Raw genomic sequence first — 18781 nt, 5'->3', positions numbered from 1 at the left:
TACCACTTACCTTCTGTCCCCAAGAAATAAGAACCTTTGCTGGTTCTTCCTACTTTGTTTCTGGCGTCTAGCTCTTTGTCAGCCTTCCTGTGTCTCTGCTGTCTATTGAGCAATGTTAACTGTGTGCCTGGTCTTGTGCAGTAGCCCCTTGTTATTCTTCTGCTTCTGTTTTTTTCACCTTTCAATCCAACCCTCATGTGCCAGCAGGTGCGTAGTCTTAGAACAGCTCTTTCACCTTGCCACTGCAGGTTGTCAGAAACCTAGATTCCCATTGCTGACAGCATTTGTCTAGAATTAAAAGCTCATTACAATTTGGCCCAGCCTACCACTTTAGCCTCACTTCTGTTCTCTTGTGGCATCACTTCCAGTTTAGTAAAAATGCTTTGTGCTTTGTTTTCCTACTTCTGAACACTTGTCATTTAAGCTATACCCCATTTTTACCCTCTGTCTCCTCCATAATGCCTCTTTTTTTTTTTAATCTTTTAGCCCTTAAAACTCACTACCCTTATCTGGGCCATTCCTGTAATACAGATCCCTTAATATGACAATTTTCCTCTTCTTCTTCCTGAATATGGGTGTTTTAAGAGGACATGCCTGTCTTACATCTTTACTATACCTCATAGCTTTAGTACCTCGGCTTGTACTTTAAAAATATTGATTGATAATGATTCTAGTCTTTTCTGTGAATTTTTCACTGTTTTATTTCCATCTCTCACTGGTTTGACCAAGATGTTATTCCTCAGTTTGATTCAGCAAACTATGTAGTTCCTGCTGTGTCCAAAGTGCTAAGGAGTACAGAGAAAAATACATCTTATCCTCTGCCTTCAAATGGCCCCCAGTCAATGAGGGAGCCTGACTGAGGGAGCTGTCTTAGAACCAGTGCTGAGAAACAGCATCATGTAACTCATCCCCACTGGTTCAGAAATGCAAGGCAGGGAATATGTGGAGATGTTGTGGGAAGGGAAGGCAGAGAGCAGGTGATGGAAGGATTCATTTGCAAAGCTGAGAGTTTATGGTTCATTTTCTAGTGAAGAAGAGAGAGTGAAGGACTTTGAACAGGTAAGACATGATCCCACCTGAGAGGCATTAAACATTGGAAATAGCATAAGCTTTGAAATCAGAGCTGAGTTTGAATTCCATCTCTAAAACCTATGACTTTGGGGAAGTCACCAAGGTTTCCTGAGCCTCACATTCCCTATTTATGAAATATCAGGTAGGCGAATCTCACCTCCTAGGGTGGTTGTGAGGGCTAGAGAGTTGTTGGGAGACAGTTTTCCATGGGTCTTTCACGTTTTTGCACACCTTGCTAGCAAAGGCACTGGCTGCCTTTGTTCTGGACTTTTTTTATACAGTAACTAGCTTTGGAAGGCAGAGATGATGTTACCCTCTGGAGCAGAGGACAAATTTGTGTATTCTTGAGTATAGTAAAGGTAGCGTCTCCTTTCAGGGCTAAAGTCAGACATGTCTTCTGCCCCTTCTAAGAGATTTGTGTTCCCTGAGCTTGGGGTTCCTCTGCTGTGATGCAGTGCCTCTGCCTGCACAACATCCACATCAGCCCCTCCATGTCATGGCTGTGGGACTTGCGGGGCAAGAGGAACAAACACATGCTTTCTGCTCTTAAGGTTCTTTGTTTCTGAGTCTTCTTCATGGGAGTGAAGATTTCACAGGAGTCCGTGTCTTCTGTCAGCATCTCTGAACCTGTGGCCAACTAACTTTGTTAGCTTGTAAGTAGGGTAAAATCTCAGACCCTTCATGGTTCTTAACAAGCATTTAGGTCATATGAAATGCAGAGTAAATATTTGATAAATGTTATAATATTAACCATTATTATCAGTGATCATTTGGGCATTGTGGAAGATGATGAGTTAGACTTACCAGTTAAGAGGCCATAGTCCAAGATGATGAAAACATAAAAACAGATATTGTCAGTGGGAACTGAATAGAGAGAAGAGAGAACTGAGAGAAACTAATGAGACAAATTGACAATACTGGGGGATTAACTGTATGGGAAGAAAGAGAATCAAGGATTACTTTAAGATTTATGGTTTTGGAAAGAAACAGTAACCATCAGTGAAGACGCAATACATGAAGAGGGGAAGATGAAGTTTGTAAGAGAGGGTGACAAGCTTGGGGGAGAGGGGCAGCCAGGTGGTAAAGTGAGCAGGCAATTGGGCAAGGAGTCTAGAGCTATTGATGGAGAGAGAGGTTTGGGAGTTAAGAAAATCTAGATGATCCTTGCGATAGTTTACTGAGAATGATGTTTTCCAGTTTCATCCATGTCCCTACAAAGGACATGAACTCATCATTTTTTATGGCTGCATAGTATTCCATGGTGTATATGTGCCACATTTTCTTAATCCAGTCTATCGTTGTTGGACATTTGGGTTGGTTCCAGGTCTTTGCTATTGTGAATAGTGCCGCAATAAACATACGTGTGCATGTGTCTTTATAGCAGCATGATTTATAGTCCTTTGGGTATATACTCAGTAATGGGATGGCTGGGTCAAATGGTATTTCTAGTTCTAGATCCCTGAGGAATGGCCACACTGACTTCCACAATGGTTGAACTAGTTTACAGTCCCACCAACAGTGTCAAAGTGTTCCTATTTCTCCACATCCTCTCCAGCACCTGTTGTTTCCTGACTTTTTAATGATGGCCATTCTAACTGGTGTGAGATGGTATCTCACTGTAGTTTTGATTTGCATTTCTCCGATGGCCAGTGATGATGAGCATTTTTTCATGTGTTTTTTGGCTGCATAAATGTCTTCTTTTGAGAAGTGTCTGTTCATGTCCTTTGCCCACTTTTTGATGGGGTTGTTTTTTTCTTGTAAATTTGTTTGAGTTCATTGTAGATTCTGGATATTAGCCCTTTGTCAGATGAGTAGGTTGCAAAAATTTTCTCCCATTCTGTAGGTTGCCTGTTATCGCAAGGACGAAAAACCAAACACCGCATGTTCTCACTCATAGGAGGGAATTGAACAATGAGAACTCATGGACACAGGAAGGGGAACATCACACTCCGGGGACTGTTGTGGGGTGGGGGGAGGGGGGAGGGACAGCATTAGGAGATATACCTAATGCTAAATGACGAGTTAATGGGTGCAGCACAACAACATGGCACATGGATACATATGTAACAAACCTGCACATTGTGCACATGTACCCTACAACCTAAAGCATAATAATAAAAAAAGAAAGAAAATCTAGATAATCATTAAATCATAGGAATGGATGAGTCTGCACTGGGGTTTTCAGCGTGCTCAAAGGGTTCTGAAAATGTTCTGTTTGAATTGCTAATAGAGCTGGTTTCTATCCCCAGCCCCACCATCACCCCGTCCATTATCCAGAACAAAGACATAGGCCTCCAGCATAGCTGCTTGGATTAGAGCCAAGTGTGAGGATAGATCCCCTCCCACTGGGCCTTAACCCTGCTTCCAGGTGCTGAGTTTGACAAGGTTTACTTTGAGAAGACAGTTCCTTTGCTGAAAGCAGGACTGAGGAGAGACTGAGGATTGGAAAGGGAAAGGGGCCAAAGGCTGAACTTTCAAAAGCCGGCAAGAGTATCTTGTGTTATCTGGGCTTTGTTCCTTTCACACACCCATGACTTTTCCATAGGAAACCAGAAGGAAGAGGGAGAAACTCAGATTAGCTGATCTGAGATATTTAGGATTCTTTTCCTTTGTGCTAGCTCAACACTAAGCTTTCTGAAGCCTTGGGAATCACTGGGCCCAATCATGGTGTTATTGGAAGAACATTGGCTTTGAAGACTCAGATGGGCCTAAATTTTACTCTGGGTCCCCAATTTACTATCATTGGGACCTTGGGAAAATGGCTTCTCTTGAGTCTCCATTTTATCTTTTATAAAATTATGGGTGGTAATAATTATATCAATGAAATATTGAGAGGATTAGAGATGATATATGAGTCTGATTCTTCCATTGAAACTTGGCAGGGTTGAGTCCTATGATCTCTAAACTTCTGTCTGGCTTAGATTCCATAACTTGTGATTTGTAATATGATGTTGCATTTCTTTCCATATGAAGTCTTTAAAAGAACCTTTCATAGCATGCACATTCCAGAGTTTAGGAATTCTGCCTTTGAGAATAGTTCATGTGTTCCTTTTTTCTAATTGCAGTTTTTCCACTACTCCCAAGGGCAAGTGTACCTTGGGAATTATCCACCATTTAAAGACAGAATCAGCTGGGCTGGAGACCTTGACAAGAAAGATGCATCAATCAACATAGAAAATATGCAGTTTATACACAATGGCACCTATATCTGTGATGTCAAAAACCCTCCTGACATCGTTGTCCAGCCTGGACACATTAGGCTCTATGTCGTAGAAAAAGGTACTTCCTTGAGTATTTTGGCAGTAATAATGCAGTCTCCTTTATCTCATGTTTGGTTGGAGAACATGAGTTGCATTTTGTGCTGGGTTTGGAGGGAGGATTTCTGCCATACAGTTGTGCTCCCTGTTGCCGTGAACCTGTGGCTCTACCAAACACACTTGGAGTTGGGGAACTTGTTGCTCATTCTGACCCAGAGTGGCTGATTTCTCCGTTTTTATTCCTCCCATCTGGCGCCTATTGGTCTAATTTCAGGAGTATGAATTTTTCAGTGTTAATTAGAAGAAAGACCAAATTCATTATGTTTGGATGTGATGGGCAGTGGGAAAGAAGGAGATTCATACTGTTTTATATTCTCCAGGAAAAAGCTTTCAACAACAGCACAGTTATTTCTTCCTTTTGATTTTGAGAACAAACAGGAAATGCAGGTTCTGATGTCTCATTTTTGAGACAAAGTCTGCTTTGTCGGAGAGTAGATCCAGGTAAATTCACACCTCCGGTTTTTCTTTAGAGCACTGAGAGGGATTGTAGGTGTAGAAATGCTTAGTTCCATAGTTCATTCTTTCTCATCTAATATTCGCATGTCATTAATTACATAGTAATAGGATAGATAGTAGGGTCTCATAATTTGGATAATAAAAGAGGGTACAGTAACTGCTAAATGAAGATACTTGCTTGTTAATTTAATAAAATTCCATGTTTTCTCTCTGTAGCAATGTACCTTAAAACTATTTTGTTCTTTCTCTCTAGAGAATTTGCCTGTGTTTCCAGTTTGGGTAGTGGTGGGCATAGTTACTGCTGTGGTCCTAGGTCTCACTCTGCTCATCAGCATGATTCTGGCTGTCCTCTATAGAAGGAAAAACTCTAAACGGGATTACACTGGGTAAGAAACACTGTTTTTTTAGGGCAGGGGTGGAGGGAGGGAATCAGGGTTTATAGAAACTTCTGTATTTAATGAAAAAAGGATTTTAAAGAATTAACTACTATTTTCTTTCATGTCAGAATCAGGCAGTCTCCTTAGGAGGTGTTCTAACATGGGCAAGCGGAAATCAGTGGGCCTGCTATTAAATGTGAAATATGATTCTAATCTGTGTTCCAGTTTCCTTCTTAGGTTTGGTGAGATGAGCTGCTCAGCGGTCTGTGCTCTGTTTCAATACCATCCACTATGCAATTAGTATTCTTAAGACATCACTTACCCAGTTTAAGAGTTTAATTTCAATTTCTTGCTAATAAACTGACAAGTTGGTTCTTTCCAGTTAGGAAATATAAAACCCTAATTAAGAAGTTGTGAGCTGGAATTAGTGGCATGCGCCTGTAAGTCCCAGCTACTTAGGCTGAGGCAGGAGGATTGCTTGAGCCGAGGCGTTTGAGTCTAGCCTAGGCAACATAGCAAGATCCTGTCTCTTTAAAAAAAAAAAAAAAGAAAGAAAGAAAGAAGGAGAAAAAGCAGTGGTTTTAATAAACTACCTCCCCCAGCCCAGTGTGATGATGGTGCAGGGCTTTTCCTTTTTGTAGTTCCCCTACCCCACTCCAAGCTTAAGTAGCTTTATTGCTTTGATCATTCTTAGCTGGATTCACCCAAAATGGGATAATAAGAGTTGATAACAAAATATATCAGCAATAAAGAAAAATAGACTTTCTTTTTGTTAATGGCTTCTCAAATGGAACATGTTTAAGCATAGGGTGCGTATCTAATTAAAGGACCTTCTCTTTTCCCCACTCCAGCTGGAAAGCTAACCCATATAAGCTATGTAGAACTCATGTGGTAAGACTGGGAGCAGAGGCTGAATTCAAGTTGATGTAGCATGAGCAGTGTTGCTGGTACACAGATCTAACTTTAACCATCCTGAAGGGACTCTGATGTGAAAGGATTGCATGTCCTGAACTCTCTTGCTGGTGGATGGTGGGAACCTCTATCTATGGGCTCTGCCGATCTAGAGTTTTTAGGAGTGCTGTGTTTTAACAAGTTTGAGTGTTCAAATTCAGATACTACTTGCTTGGAATGCTTCTATTCTGCTGACTGTATCTGCCCCCCTTGCATGGTGAGTGTTTTATGATTAAATATAGCTGGACTGTTGGTTTCAACATGAGACTAATCCAGGGTGGTGACATGCCGGTCTTTGTAGTTCTTGCTTCGGGGTTAATGAGGGGCAGGAAAGAGTTCCTTAGACTCCTGCATGGCATCATGAATGCTGCTGTTCTTCTTACTTTGGTTTTTTTCCTCCTCCTCTACCTTTTCTACCTTGGTGTGCTGGGATCAGATCCTGCTTATCTTCCACTTCTTAAGAAAAGCTGACATAGAAGACACATTGGGACTATAACAGGGCTGGGTCTCCTCTTCCACTCCCACTAGACACATGGTAACTAATCACATTGCCCGTTGCTGTTAATATTCCTGTATATGTATTCAGCCCCTCTCCTTTGTTGATGACTAACCAGCTAGCTCCGAGCTAACCCAACAGCTATTACGATTTGTCCATGAATATGTCACATGTTTGTATTAGAAAGATATTGAGCATACCATCTGGATGAAATTGGATTATCAAGTTACATAGAGTTTTTATGCACATCTGAATATTTGTGCTCTTCATGTAAAATGCCCTTGTATATGTGTGCGTGTGTGCATTGGTTTTCTTTTTTCATACATGTATCGTGTTATCAATAATTAAGATCCTGACTGATTATGTATTAGAATAATTAAACCATTTTGGTTCAGAGCATGTAGCCTTCCATTTCACAGAAGGAACAGTTTGCAGAATGCATGGTATGCTTTGGTCTTAGTAATGACACTTTAAATGTGATTCTCCCCAAACTCCTAAGTTTTAAAAGTATATATCAAAAGGCTTTAAGCTGTACTGATGACACATCTCATTGGAAAATCCCTACGCTGTACCCCAGCTTTCTTACTTCCTGGCATTCATTTTGCCTGATTCATATATGAGATAGTGCTTGTTGTTAAAGATGACTGTCACCGTGAAAAGGTTCAGCCTGTGTGACATGGCATTCCCTAGTTTCTCATTCATGACTTCCTGGGTTTTTGGGGGGATTTGATTACGGTATTGGTAGGGAATAAAAATATGGAGAGAACAAAATAAGCCAAGACTTGCCTGGATATATATCTGTAATTTAAAACATACATTCAGAAGAGGTTTGCCTTTGATTATAACAAAAGTGAATTGCCATTAAGCTATTAAAAGGTGCCATAGAGCTTGTTCCCTTAAACCTTTATCCCAAAGGAGGGTTGATGGCAGGGGGAAAAGACAAACAGCAAAAGGATAAATGTATATTGTAACTAGACTTCCAATATGATTTTTGTAAACTGGGTTGAAGAGGTTGTACCACATTTGTTTCTGTGCCTCCCCCAGTGATGAGTTCATTGACTTAGAAGAATGAGTGAGTGTCAGGTATAGAAAATAGTTTAAAAATATGTGATCGTTTTGATACCCATTGTTATGTTGTCTTTTGTTTTTATATATCTGTTGCTTCATCTTGCCGTCAGTTGCATTTCTATATTTTTGTTTCTATTTATTTATTATTATTATTTTTTACATTTGTTCTTCAAATTGCCAATTCATCAGCTGCAGTACATCAGAGAGTTTGTCACCAGTTAAGCAGGCTCCTCGGAATTCCCCCTCCGACACTGAGGGTCTTGTAAAGAGTCTGCCTTCTGGATCTCACCAGGTAATGGCTGATTGCGATTCTGCCCACTGCACTGTTCCCTACAGCTTGGTGCTCTGTCACTTCCCTGGGTGTGGAAAAGAATACTGAGCTATGAGAGACAGAGACAGACAGACAGACAGACAGAGACAGAGAGAAAGAGAAAGAGTGGGAGTGAGGAATTAAAGGGCTGGCCTAGGAAGACCACAGGAAAATATGTGGTGAAGAATCTGCTTGAGTAAAGATTTCCATGAAACCACCAATAACATAAATTGTTTACTAACAATGTGGCTTCCTTGCCCTAAGCAGAATTAGGAAATGGCTTTGTCAGTAAAAGATTCTTTAATTGCCCAAGGAAATGAATCCAGTGAACGAGATTCTTTCTGTATTGAGGTACTCTGTAAGATAAGAAATTAGCAGGGAAAAGTTGGTATTCTTAGTATTGATAATAAAACCAAAATTATTTTCTATGGATTCTTTAGAAAAAATGGAAAGTAAGCATTTATCTGAATAATTAATAGGCTTGATGAACAAGGAATGGTTTTGGTTTCTACTTGTAGAAAGTACAGAAGAGAAACAGGTTTTATTGGAAGTTAGCATATAATCTAGCTTTGTGTGTTTTGGCTATAGTATTTTAGTTATAATTGTGGCTTGGCAAAAATTCCATAGCTTAGTTCAGTTTGATTTTTCCAGGGTAGAAAGCATGCTAAAGAATTTGGCCAGTTATAGCTTTGTCCTAAAAAGGTGTTAGCTGGTGGGAATGGAGTTAAGAGGAAATAAAGAGTGTAACAGTGTTTTGTGGGAAAAGTACCCATGGTCTTATTCCATAGTTTTTATATGTGGTGAGGAAACTAAGGCATTGTGATGTTAAATTACTAAAAGCACACACCCAGTTAGTGACAGAACCGCGGCTAGAACCAGGTGTCTAGATAGCATGTTCTCTACCACAGCATCAGGCTCATTACTTGTTCCTATTCTATCTGTCTGTCTCTCTCTCACATTACATAATATATGTCAGATACCTCAGTCTACTAATTTGGGTTGTGAACAGGAATAGGGTTGTAAATGAAGACATGAAAGTTACACACAGGCATAGCATCTAAAAAAGCCTTGGAACATTTTTCTTCCGCCCTTGAAGCACTGTGGAAGTTGCTTTTTTGCTGAAAACAAACTAGAAAAAAGAAAAATAAACTATGGTTTTCAAGACAGTGGAACACAGATTATGCAGCACTGTCATCCCCAAGAGAAAGGAAACAGACAATGTGAGCCGTGTTATTGCCCCAGTGTACTGCCTTGAAGCAGTTTCCACACTGCAGTGTAGGTGGGGAAAATGGAAACCGGGCCCAGCTGTCTCACTGAATTGAGAAGGCAGAAATCAGAATTTGGGGAGGTCAAGGAGGCTAAGATTTATGAGGCTGAGTACCAGAGAAGGAACCATAGAGAGAGCGTGCTAGGATGAACACGAGCACTTCAGAGATTTGGAGCGGGGTCCCCTTGAGTCTTTGTCTGATTACAGAGTTGTATACACATAGGAGAACACTCTTCTGAAACCAGGGGAAGAACTACCTGAAATGCAGTAGGTTGCATAATGCCTGGGGCTCACACAGGTGTGGGACTGGTTTGTGTTCTTAAGAGCCAGAGTAGAGAGACTTATAATACACAGGGTGTTGGTTGCGGTTCTCAACATGGTCATACCTAAATGGGCTAAATTAGCACCAGAATAAAGGATGCTATGGACCCACCATAACAAAGTTTAAAAGGAAGCCTTTAAAGAATCAAACTAATCCAAAAGTAATTTAGTTGCATTTTACAACAAAATCCAACACTCTTTATGCTACAACAAAATTCAGCACCCAACAATGTAAAATTGACAATGTCTGGCACCAATCAAAAACTACCAGGCATGGCCAGGTGCGGTGGCTCACGCCTGTAATCCCAGCACTTAGGGAGGCCAAGGCGGGTGGATCACGAGGTCAGGAGTTTGAGACCAGCTTGACCAACATGGTGAAACCCTATCTCTACTAAAAATACAAAAATTAGCCAGGTGTGGTGGCACACACCTGTAATCCCAGCCACTCAGGAGGCTGAGGCCGGAGAATCACTTGAACCCAGGAGGCAGAGGTTGCAGTAAGCCGAGATCACGCCACTGGCACTCCAGCCTGGGCAACAGAGTGAGACTCCATCTCAAAAAGAAAAAAAAACTATCAGGCATAAAAAGAAACCAAAAAATAAAACACATAAGCCAGATACAGTGGTGTGTACCTGTAGTCCCAGCTACTTGAGAGGCTAAAGTGGGAGGATTGCTTGAGCCCAGGAGCGTAAGACCAGCCTGGGCAATATAGTGAGACCCTATCTCAAATAAATAGATGGGTGGAAGGAAGGAAGGATGGATGGATGGATAGATTAAAAATAATAATATTTAATAATTAATTACAATAAAAAAATCAGGAGAAATCAATCAGTAGAAACAAATTCAGAACTGACAAAAATGATGGGATTTGTAAACAAAGACCTTAAAATGAGTATTATAAATCTTATTAGTAAACCTAAAGATGTAAAGGAAAGCTTGAACATAAAGAGGAAAGAAATAGATATCTAAAACAGACCAAAATTGAACTTCTGGAAATAAAAAAAATTGGATGGTGTTAACAACAGATTAGACACTGCAAAAGAAAAGGTCAATCAACTTGAAGACATAGCAATAGAAACTGTCCAAAATGAAGCTCAAAGGGAAAGACAGATGGTGGGGTGAAAGTGAACAGAGCCTAATGGTGAAAACCCATCTCTGCTAAAAATACAAAAAATTAGTTGGGCGTGGTGGCAGGCACCTGTAGTCCCAGTTACTCAGGAGGCTGAGGCAAGAGAATCACTTGGACCTGGGAGGCAAAGGTTGCCGTGCGCTGAGATCATGCCACTGCACTCCAGCCTGGGCAACACAGCGAGACTCCATCTCAAAAAAAAAAGAAAGTGAACAGAGCTTCAGTGAGCCACTGGACAATATCAAGCAATCTAATTAGAATCTGAGAAGAAAAAGGGAGAGAAAAAAAATATGTAAAGAAATAGTGAAATTTTTAATAAATTTAATGAAAAACATAAACACACAGAAATAGTGAAAATTGCTGGGCGCAGTGACTCACACCTGTAATCCTAGCACTTTGGGAGGCTGAGGCAGGTGGATCACCTGAGGTCAGGAGTTCGAAACCAGCCTGACCAACATGGCCAAACCTCATCTCTCCTAAAAATACAAAGATTGCTGGGCATGGTGGCAGGCGCCTGTAATCCCAGCTACTCATGAGGCTGAGACAGCAGAACTGCTTGAACCTGGGGAAGCAGAGGTTGCAGTGAGCCAAGATTGTGCCACTTCACTCTAGCCTGGGCGAAAGAGTAAGACTTCATCTCAAAAAAAAAAAAAAAAAAAAAAGAAATAGCAAAAATTTTTATAAATTTAATGAAAAACATAAACACACAAATCCAAGAAGTTCAACAAACCCTAAGTAAAAGAAACAAAACCACACTAAGGCACATTGTAATTAAATTGCTAAAGACCACTGATAAAGAGAAAATTGTAAATGTTGTCAGAAAAAAAAAAAGAAAGCATTATAGAGGAGCAAAGGTAGGGATGACATCAGACTTCTCTTCAGAAACCATAAGGCTAGAGATGATGGAACCAGCACTTTTAAACTGCCGAAGAAAAATATGATCAATTTAGAATTCTTTGCCTATCAAAAATATCTTATATATAAAATATATATTATATATATATATATGTTGAATTTATCACCAGCGGACATACTGTGTCAGAAATGTCAACAGTTTTTCAAGCAGAAAGAAGGGGACACCAGACGGAAATTTAGATCTATACAATGGAATGAAGATCACTGAAAATGGCAAATAAGTGAAAAATATAAAATACTTATTTTTATTTTTTTAAAAATATCTTTGATCCGGTATGGTGGCTCACATCTATAATCCCAGCACTTTGGGAGGCCAAGGCGGGTGAATTACTTGAGGTCAGGAGTTCAAGACCAGCCTGGCCAACATGGTAAAACCCCATCTCTACTAAAAATAAAAAAATTAGCCAGGCATGGTGGCGGGCTCCTGTAATCCCAGCTACTTGGGAGCCCAAGACAGGAGAATTGCTTAAACCACAGAGGCGGACATCGCAGTGAGCCAAGATCGCACCACTGCACTCCAGCCTGGGCAACAGAGTGAGACTCCGTCTCAAAAACAAAAAAAAAAAGTTGACTCTTTACAGCAAAACTAATGACAGCATTTTATGAGGCTAAACATGTGGAAGTGAAATGTATGACAACAGTAGTACAAAGGATGGGGTGGGAGGATGGAAGAATACTGTTGTACTGTCCTTATATTATCCATGAAATTATAATTTGAAGGTAGACTGTGATAAGTTAAAGATATATACTGCAAACTCTAGAGCAAACACTGAAAAAAATAAAAGAGATACATACAGCTAACAAGCTCTATCTCCGAGTGGCAATACTGATAAGAACGAAATTCTGACACATGCTACAACATGGAAAATTGTAAATGTGGATGGTAATAATATCAATGTTGGCTTCAGAACAAGAAATAGAACCAGGGATAAAGAGAGACTTTTTATGATGATAAAGTGATCTACTCACAAAGAACACATAATCCTAAATGTTTATACTTCTAATAGTAGAGCTTGAAAATAAGTAAAACTAAGAGATTTGGAAGGAAAAATTGACATATTTACAATCATAGTTGGAGGTTTCAACAAGAAACTTTAATCATTTCAGAATACTCAGTTAATCCAAAAGTGAGCAGGAAAGGAGGGGAAAATGAGCAAAGGGTAGATGGGGCAAATAGAACACAAATAATGAAGTGGTAGATTTAAACTCAACAGACTGATGATTGCATTACTATAAATGGGCTGAGCATGCCATTAAAAGGTGGAGATGGACAAATTGGATAGAAAAGCAAGAACCAATTATGCTGTCCACAATAAACCACTTTAAAAAGATCCAGGTAGGTTAAAAATATTAATACAAGGATGGAATTGAAAGCAGAGTCTTGAAGAGATATTTGTACATCCATGTTCCTAGCAGTATTATTCACAAGAGCCAAAATACAGAAGCAACCCAAGAGTCCATCAGTATACAAGTGGATAAATAGAATGTGGTATACATATACACAATGGAATATTATTCTGTCTCTAAAAGGAAGGAAATCCTGACACGTGCTACAACGTGGATGAATCTTGAAGATATGCCAAGTGAAATAAGCCAACCACAAAATGACATACTATGTGATTCTACTAATATCCCATACCCTACAGTGGTCCAGTTCATAGAGACAGAAAGTAGAGTGGGTAGTTGTTGGGGAAGGAAGAATAGGGAGTTGTTTAATTGGTACAGTTTCAGTTCTTGCAGGATGAAAATATCCTAGAGATTGGTTGCACAAGGATGTGAATGCACTTAACACTACTAAGCTGTACACTTTAAAATGGTAAAGATGCTAATTTTTATGTTATATATTTTTTACCACATTTTTTAAACAGTAAAAGGATGGAAATGATATGCTACACTAACACTAATCAAGAGAAATCTGGGTGGTAATAATATCAGAGTAGGCTTCAGAACAAGAAATAGAACCAGGGTTAAAGACAGACTTATGATGACAAAGTGATCTACTCATAAAGAAGACATGAGCCTAAATATTTATACTTCTAATAATAGAGCTTGAAAGTAAGTAAAGTAAAACTAAGAGAATTGAAAGGAGAAGTTGACATATTCACAATCCTAGTTGGAGGTTTCAACACTCCTTTCTCAGCAGTTGGTAGAACAAGTTTACAGAAAATCAAAAACGATGCAGAAGACTTAACACTGAAACCAATTTGAGCTAATAGACATTTATAAAACACTCCTTCCATCAAGAGCAGAATTCTTACTCTTTTTAAGTACACATGAAAATTAACCAAATATAGACCATATTCTGGGCCATAAAACAATTCTCATTAAATTTAAAAGGGTTGGAATCATATAGAGTACGTTCTCTGGCCACAATGGAATTAAACAGAAATCAACAGAAAGATACCTGGAAAGTCTCAAATATTTCAAAATTGAACAACCCATGAGTAAAACAAGAAGTCACAAGAAAAATTAGAAAATATTTTGAACTGAGTGAAAATAACAACATATCAAAATTTGTGAGATATAGCTAAAGAAGTGCTTTGAAGATTTGTAGCATTAACTGTTTATATTAGAAAAAAATAAAGCTCTAAAATTGATGTTTTGGGCTTCTGTCTGAAGAAAGTAGAAAAAGAGGAGCAAATTAAACCCAACATAAACAGATAGAAATAATAAAGAGAAGAGCTGTAGAAAAATCAGCTGACATTCTCATTGTTTCCCTGTAGGTATTCTGTCTCTTCTCTCTGGCTGCTTTTCAGATCTTCTTTATGCCTTTGGTGTTCGGCATTTTATATACTATTTAATTATAGATTATCCCTTGTTGCATCTGCTTGTAATTTCATTGGACCTCCTGAGTCTTAAGGTTGTTGTCTTTAATAAATTCTAAAAAATTTCCAGTCACAATCTCTTTGAATTTTTCCTTTCTGCATTTTATCTATTTATCTTTTTATGGAACTCTGATTATATGTGTTATACTTTCTTTATGCTCTAAGTCTCTTAGCCTCTCTTGCGTATCTTTCATTGTATTGTCTTTCTGCCATTTTCTGCATAATTTCTTCATCTGCCTTCATTCACTAATTCCTTAGCTGTGACTAGTCTACTGTTTAGCCCCTTTTTAAAGTTTTTAAACTTCGATTTCATATTACAGGTTTATTTTCTAGAAATTTTACTTGGTTCTTTTTTAAATATACCTGGCTAATTTTGATAGTTCCTTATAACTTCATTATATTTTCAACTATCTTATTTATTTAAGCATATTAAATATTCTTATTTATACCTCAAAACTGATAATTCCAGTGTCTGTAGTCTTTATTGATCTGACAATGGTTTTTGTTTCTGTATTTCTTGCTAATGGTGGCTATTTTCTCATCTCATGGGTGTTTTATAATTTGAAGACTGTACTTATGTTCTTGGCACTTTGTACAAATTGATTGAGTCTTCATTTAAAATACATTTACCCATGAGAAGATTTGTATTTCTTCTGCCTGTGTCTTGGATACTACCAACCAAGTGAGAAGAAATGCACAGGAGGTAAAAAAATTTTGAGAACTTGAATGGTAGACTGTATAATGGCCCCACAAAGAGGTCCACATTCTAATCTCTGGATTCTTTAGGATATGTTACCTTATGTATCAAAAAGGACTTGGCAGATGTGATTAAATTGCCTTGAGATAGGGAGATTTTCTTGGGTTATCTGGGTGGCTCCATTGTAACCATAAAGGTCCTTAGAAGAGGGAGGCAGAAGGGTAAGCATTGGAGAGAGACTGGAAGATGCTATACTGCTGACTTTAAAGATGAAGAACTCTTAGCCAAGGAATACAGGCAGCTTCCAGAAGCTGGAAAAAGCAAGGAGACAGATTCTCTCCTGCAGCCTGTGGAAGGCATGCAGTCCTATTGACACCTTGATCTTAGCACAGTGAAACACATTTCAGACTTCTGACCTGTAAAACTGTGAGATAATTAATACGTTTTTAACACCTTTAAAATTGTCTTTATTCTCCTCCCTCAAACTTGATTGCTAATCTGGTGGGGTAGGATTCCAGGTTGGAAATCATTTTCCTTCAGCATTTTGAGGCATTGCTGATTGTTCTGGCTTCCAGCATTGTGGCTTAGAAGCTGATGCCATTCTGATTCACTCTTAGGGCAGAGGAAGGTGGGGTCATCTACCTGAGCAAAGGGAGAGTAAAGACCAGAACCAAATTAGGGGTCCTCCAGCCAAGGGGAGTGGGAGGCTGGGTTGGGAAGGTGTTGGATAGGCACTACCTAGAGTTTAGAGTGTTAAGGCACTGGGGAAGAAATAAGAAAAATTTTTTTCTTTGTGAAGCTTAGTTTTGAATGAGATTGGCATAAAGTAATTTTTGTATATGTATTTGATGAATAGTTGGTTTTCTAGATCCTTTTCTGGATATCGTTGATGCTTTGTATGCAAAAGGTACTTTTTTGGGTTATGTTGTTAAACAGTGATTGAATGGAATATTTATGTATTTGTCAGCTATAGTGCGTATAGCATAGATAGGGTAATGTTTCAAGAAGTAGTTATGTGCGTTTTTCCTTTAGTCCTCACAACAGTCCTCCAGGGTAAGTTCTTCTGTTGTCTCTATTTTACACATGAAGAAACAGGCTTAGTTAGGCAAGTCACTTGCTCAAGGTCAGTTAGTGGCTGAGCCAGATCTGTCTGGTTCTAAGACACGTGTATATTTTATCCTGTCTGTTCAATTTTTTTCACCTCCACTTTGATAATCAGTATTTGTCTCATTTATCTCAAAGGAAGTCATAATACATAGCTGTGTTTCATATTTATATTTTACTTTAAAAACAGTGAAATAAATAGTAAAAAAAAGGTGTTCTGTCAGTAGTCAATGAGCATATGGTAAAAACAGATGTTCTGTCTTAGTGATTCGTGCTAGGATGTTGAGGATGATTCCTCTAACACCTGAAGGACTAGAATCAAATTAAATAGGGCTACAGGCTACAGAGACTATGAAAGGTGTACTACAGGACACAACGTAATGACTCCTGAGCAGTTAATTTGTATTTAGAAGCAGGTCTCTTTGCTTTTCTAGAATCCCTTCTTCCTGGACCTTCTCCCCCAACCTTCACCAGTATGGTTTCTTTATTGGAATAAATAATTAATTTTGGTACAAGTAAACTTCAGAAGTAATTTTATCTCTAGTTGTAACTAAAATAATAGGCCTGTATTATGCAATGTGTTTCTTGAAACATTTTCAATAGCTAAGGCCTATTCATGTAGAAAGTAGTTGAAAACATATTCAGACCAATTTTTCACTTTATTGTTGTAGTTCTTTGTGTGAAAGCAAAGATAAATAAATAAATGAAGTGGAGGGTGGGGAGGGTGAGTACCAAGAGGTAGAGTGAAAACAGCTAGGTTAATGTAGGTTTTGCTGTTGTTTTCCTTCTTTATTATACCCAAAAGTGAACATCTTAGCAATAATGGGTTCATTTCAAAGTTGATCGTGGTTCAATGGATCCTCTTGAAGTCCTGAGCAGCCTCATTTGCCCTCAAAATAGAGGTGCTGAGGCATGTTCCATAGAGACTCAGGGCTCCTTCCACCTCTAAATAGCACTCAGAATCAGACTTCATAGAGGTGTTCTAGATTGAGCTAGATCTGTCAGCAGACCCCAATCTCAACCTACATCCGCAATTTCTCTGCATCCTTTATTTCATCCATCCCTTCATCTAGCACCTATGTTCTGCCAAGTTCTAGGAAGTTAACAAAGTCCCTGACTTAAGACCTTATTATATTCTAAGGGGGAAGAGGAATGAGCATAACATCAGGCAGTGGTAAACAGTTTGAAGAATACCAAGTCCATCAGCAGGAAGGGATTTCTTCAGTGTTTTCCCATTTACTTTCAAGAGATAGTTGTATTCTTTTGACATGAAAGACAATACTGTCTCACATGAAAGACCTCATTGATATTTTAACATTTACAGACTAAAAGATAATTGTGTTCTTTTTCCTCTTTACTTTCTCTGTTCTCATTCTTTTCCACTCACATAGTGTATCAATTATCTACTGCCACATAACAAATCCTCCAAAATATAGTGGCTTAAAACAGCCACCATTTATTTGGCTCCCCATTCTGTGGATTGGTTGAGCAGATTCTGGTCTGGATGAGCTCAGCTGATCTCTGCTGGCTCACTTGTACATCTGCAGTTGGCCAGAAGGTTGACTGGTAGCTGGACAGTCTACAGTGATCTCACTTACAGTCTAACCATTGGCAGGCTTTTGGCCAGGCAGATAGAGGACAGCTGGGCCATGCGTCTCTCAGCAGCCATCAGGCTGACTTTGGCTTCTTCACGTGGTAGTGGTGGCTGTGTGGGTCCCACGATCAGTAAGAGAGTGGAAGTGGCAAGGTCTGTTGAGGTCTGGGTGTGGAAACTGCACAGCATCACTGCTGCCTCATTCTGTTAGTCAGAGCTGATCACAAGACCAGCCCAGATTCAAGGGGTAGAGAAACAGATTTCTACTCTTGATGGAAGGACCTACAGCATTATGTTGCAAAGAGTAAGATGCAGTGAAGGAAAGAGTTTGTAGCCATTTGTGCAGTCAGTCACACATTGTAAACCCCTTCTCCCATGAACATACCCTAAAACTCTTAGTGAGTTTTTAGGAATTATGATATGGGGTTTTATTACCTAAGAATTTATATAATTTAATGTTGGGAGGTCTGTCCTATTCTTGGAAATAGCTGTTACCAGGGAACAGTTAGTTTAATTCTGTTCCTAGTAGAAAACAGTCTTTTTTTTGTTTTTTTGAGACGGAGTCTCGCTCTGTCGCCCAGGCGGAAGTGCAGTGGTGCGATCTCGGCTCACTGTAAGCTCCGCCTCCTGGGATCACACCATTCTCCTGCCTCAGCCTCCCGAGTAGCTGGGACTCCAGGCGCCCACCACCACGCCCGGCTAATTTTTTTGTATTTTTAGTAGAGACGGCCTTTCACCGTGTTAGCAAGGATGGTCTCGATCTCCTGACCTCATGATCCGCCCACCTCGGCCTCCCAAAGTGCTGGGATTACAGGCTTGAGCCACCGCGCCAGGCCGAAAACAGTCTTTTTAACTTCCTTTTGTTTCTTGGTGGGATTGGCAT

General features: G+C 39.4%; 1 protein-coding gene across 4 annotated transcripts in view; it reads left to right on the top strand.

The window, feature by feature from the left end:
* Positions 1–18781, top strand: part of MPZL1 (myelin protein zero like 1) — a 70560-nt gene that overhangs the window by 47107 nt on the left and 4672 nt on the right. The window contains exons 3-6 of one of the 4 annotated variants that reach the window (XR_004032612.1): positions 4137–4350; positions 5098–5230; positions 6609–6707; positions 7926–8012. Coding sequence is in view for 3 of the 4 variants with exons in the window: in XM_003258818.2 (XP_003258866.1) it covers positions 4137–4350; positions 5098–5230; positions 7926–8028 (450 nt within the window). In the remaining variant the exon portion in view is untranslated. Of the gene's footprint in view, positions 1–4136; positions 4351–5097; positions 5231–6608; positions 7240–7925; positions 8029–18781 lie in introns of those variants that run through there. The other 3 variants (XM_003258818.2, XM_030824027.1, XM_003258819.2) reach the window with 3 other exon arrangements.

This window comes from Nomascus leucogenys, chromosome 12, assembly GCF_006542625.1.
Source record: "Nomascus leucogenys isolate Asia chromosome 12, Asia_NLE_v1, whole genome shotgun sequence".
NCBI lineage: Eukaryota > Metazoa > Chordata > Mammalia > Primates > Hylobatidae > Nomascus > Nomascus leucogenys.
Note: the sequence above shows the minus strand (reverse complement) of the source record. Positions and strands in the feature narration are given on the sequence as shown.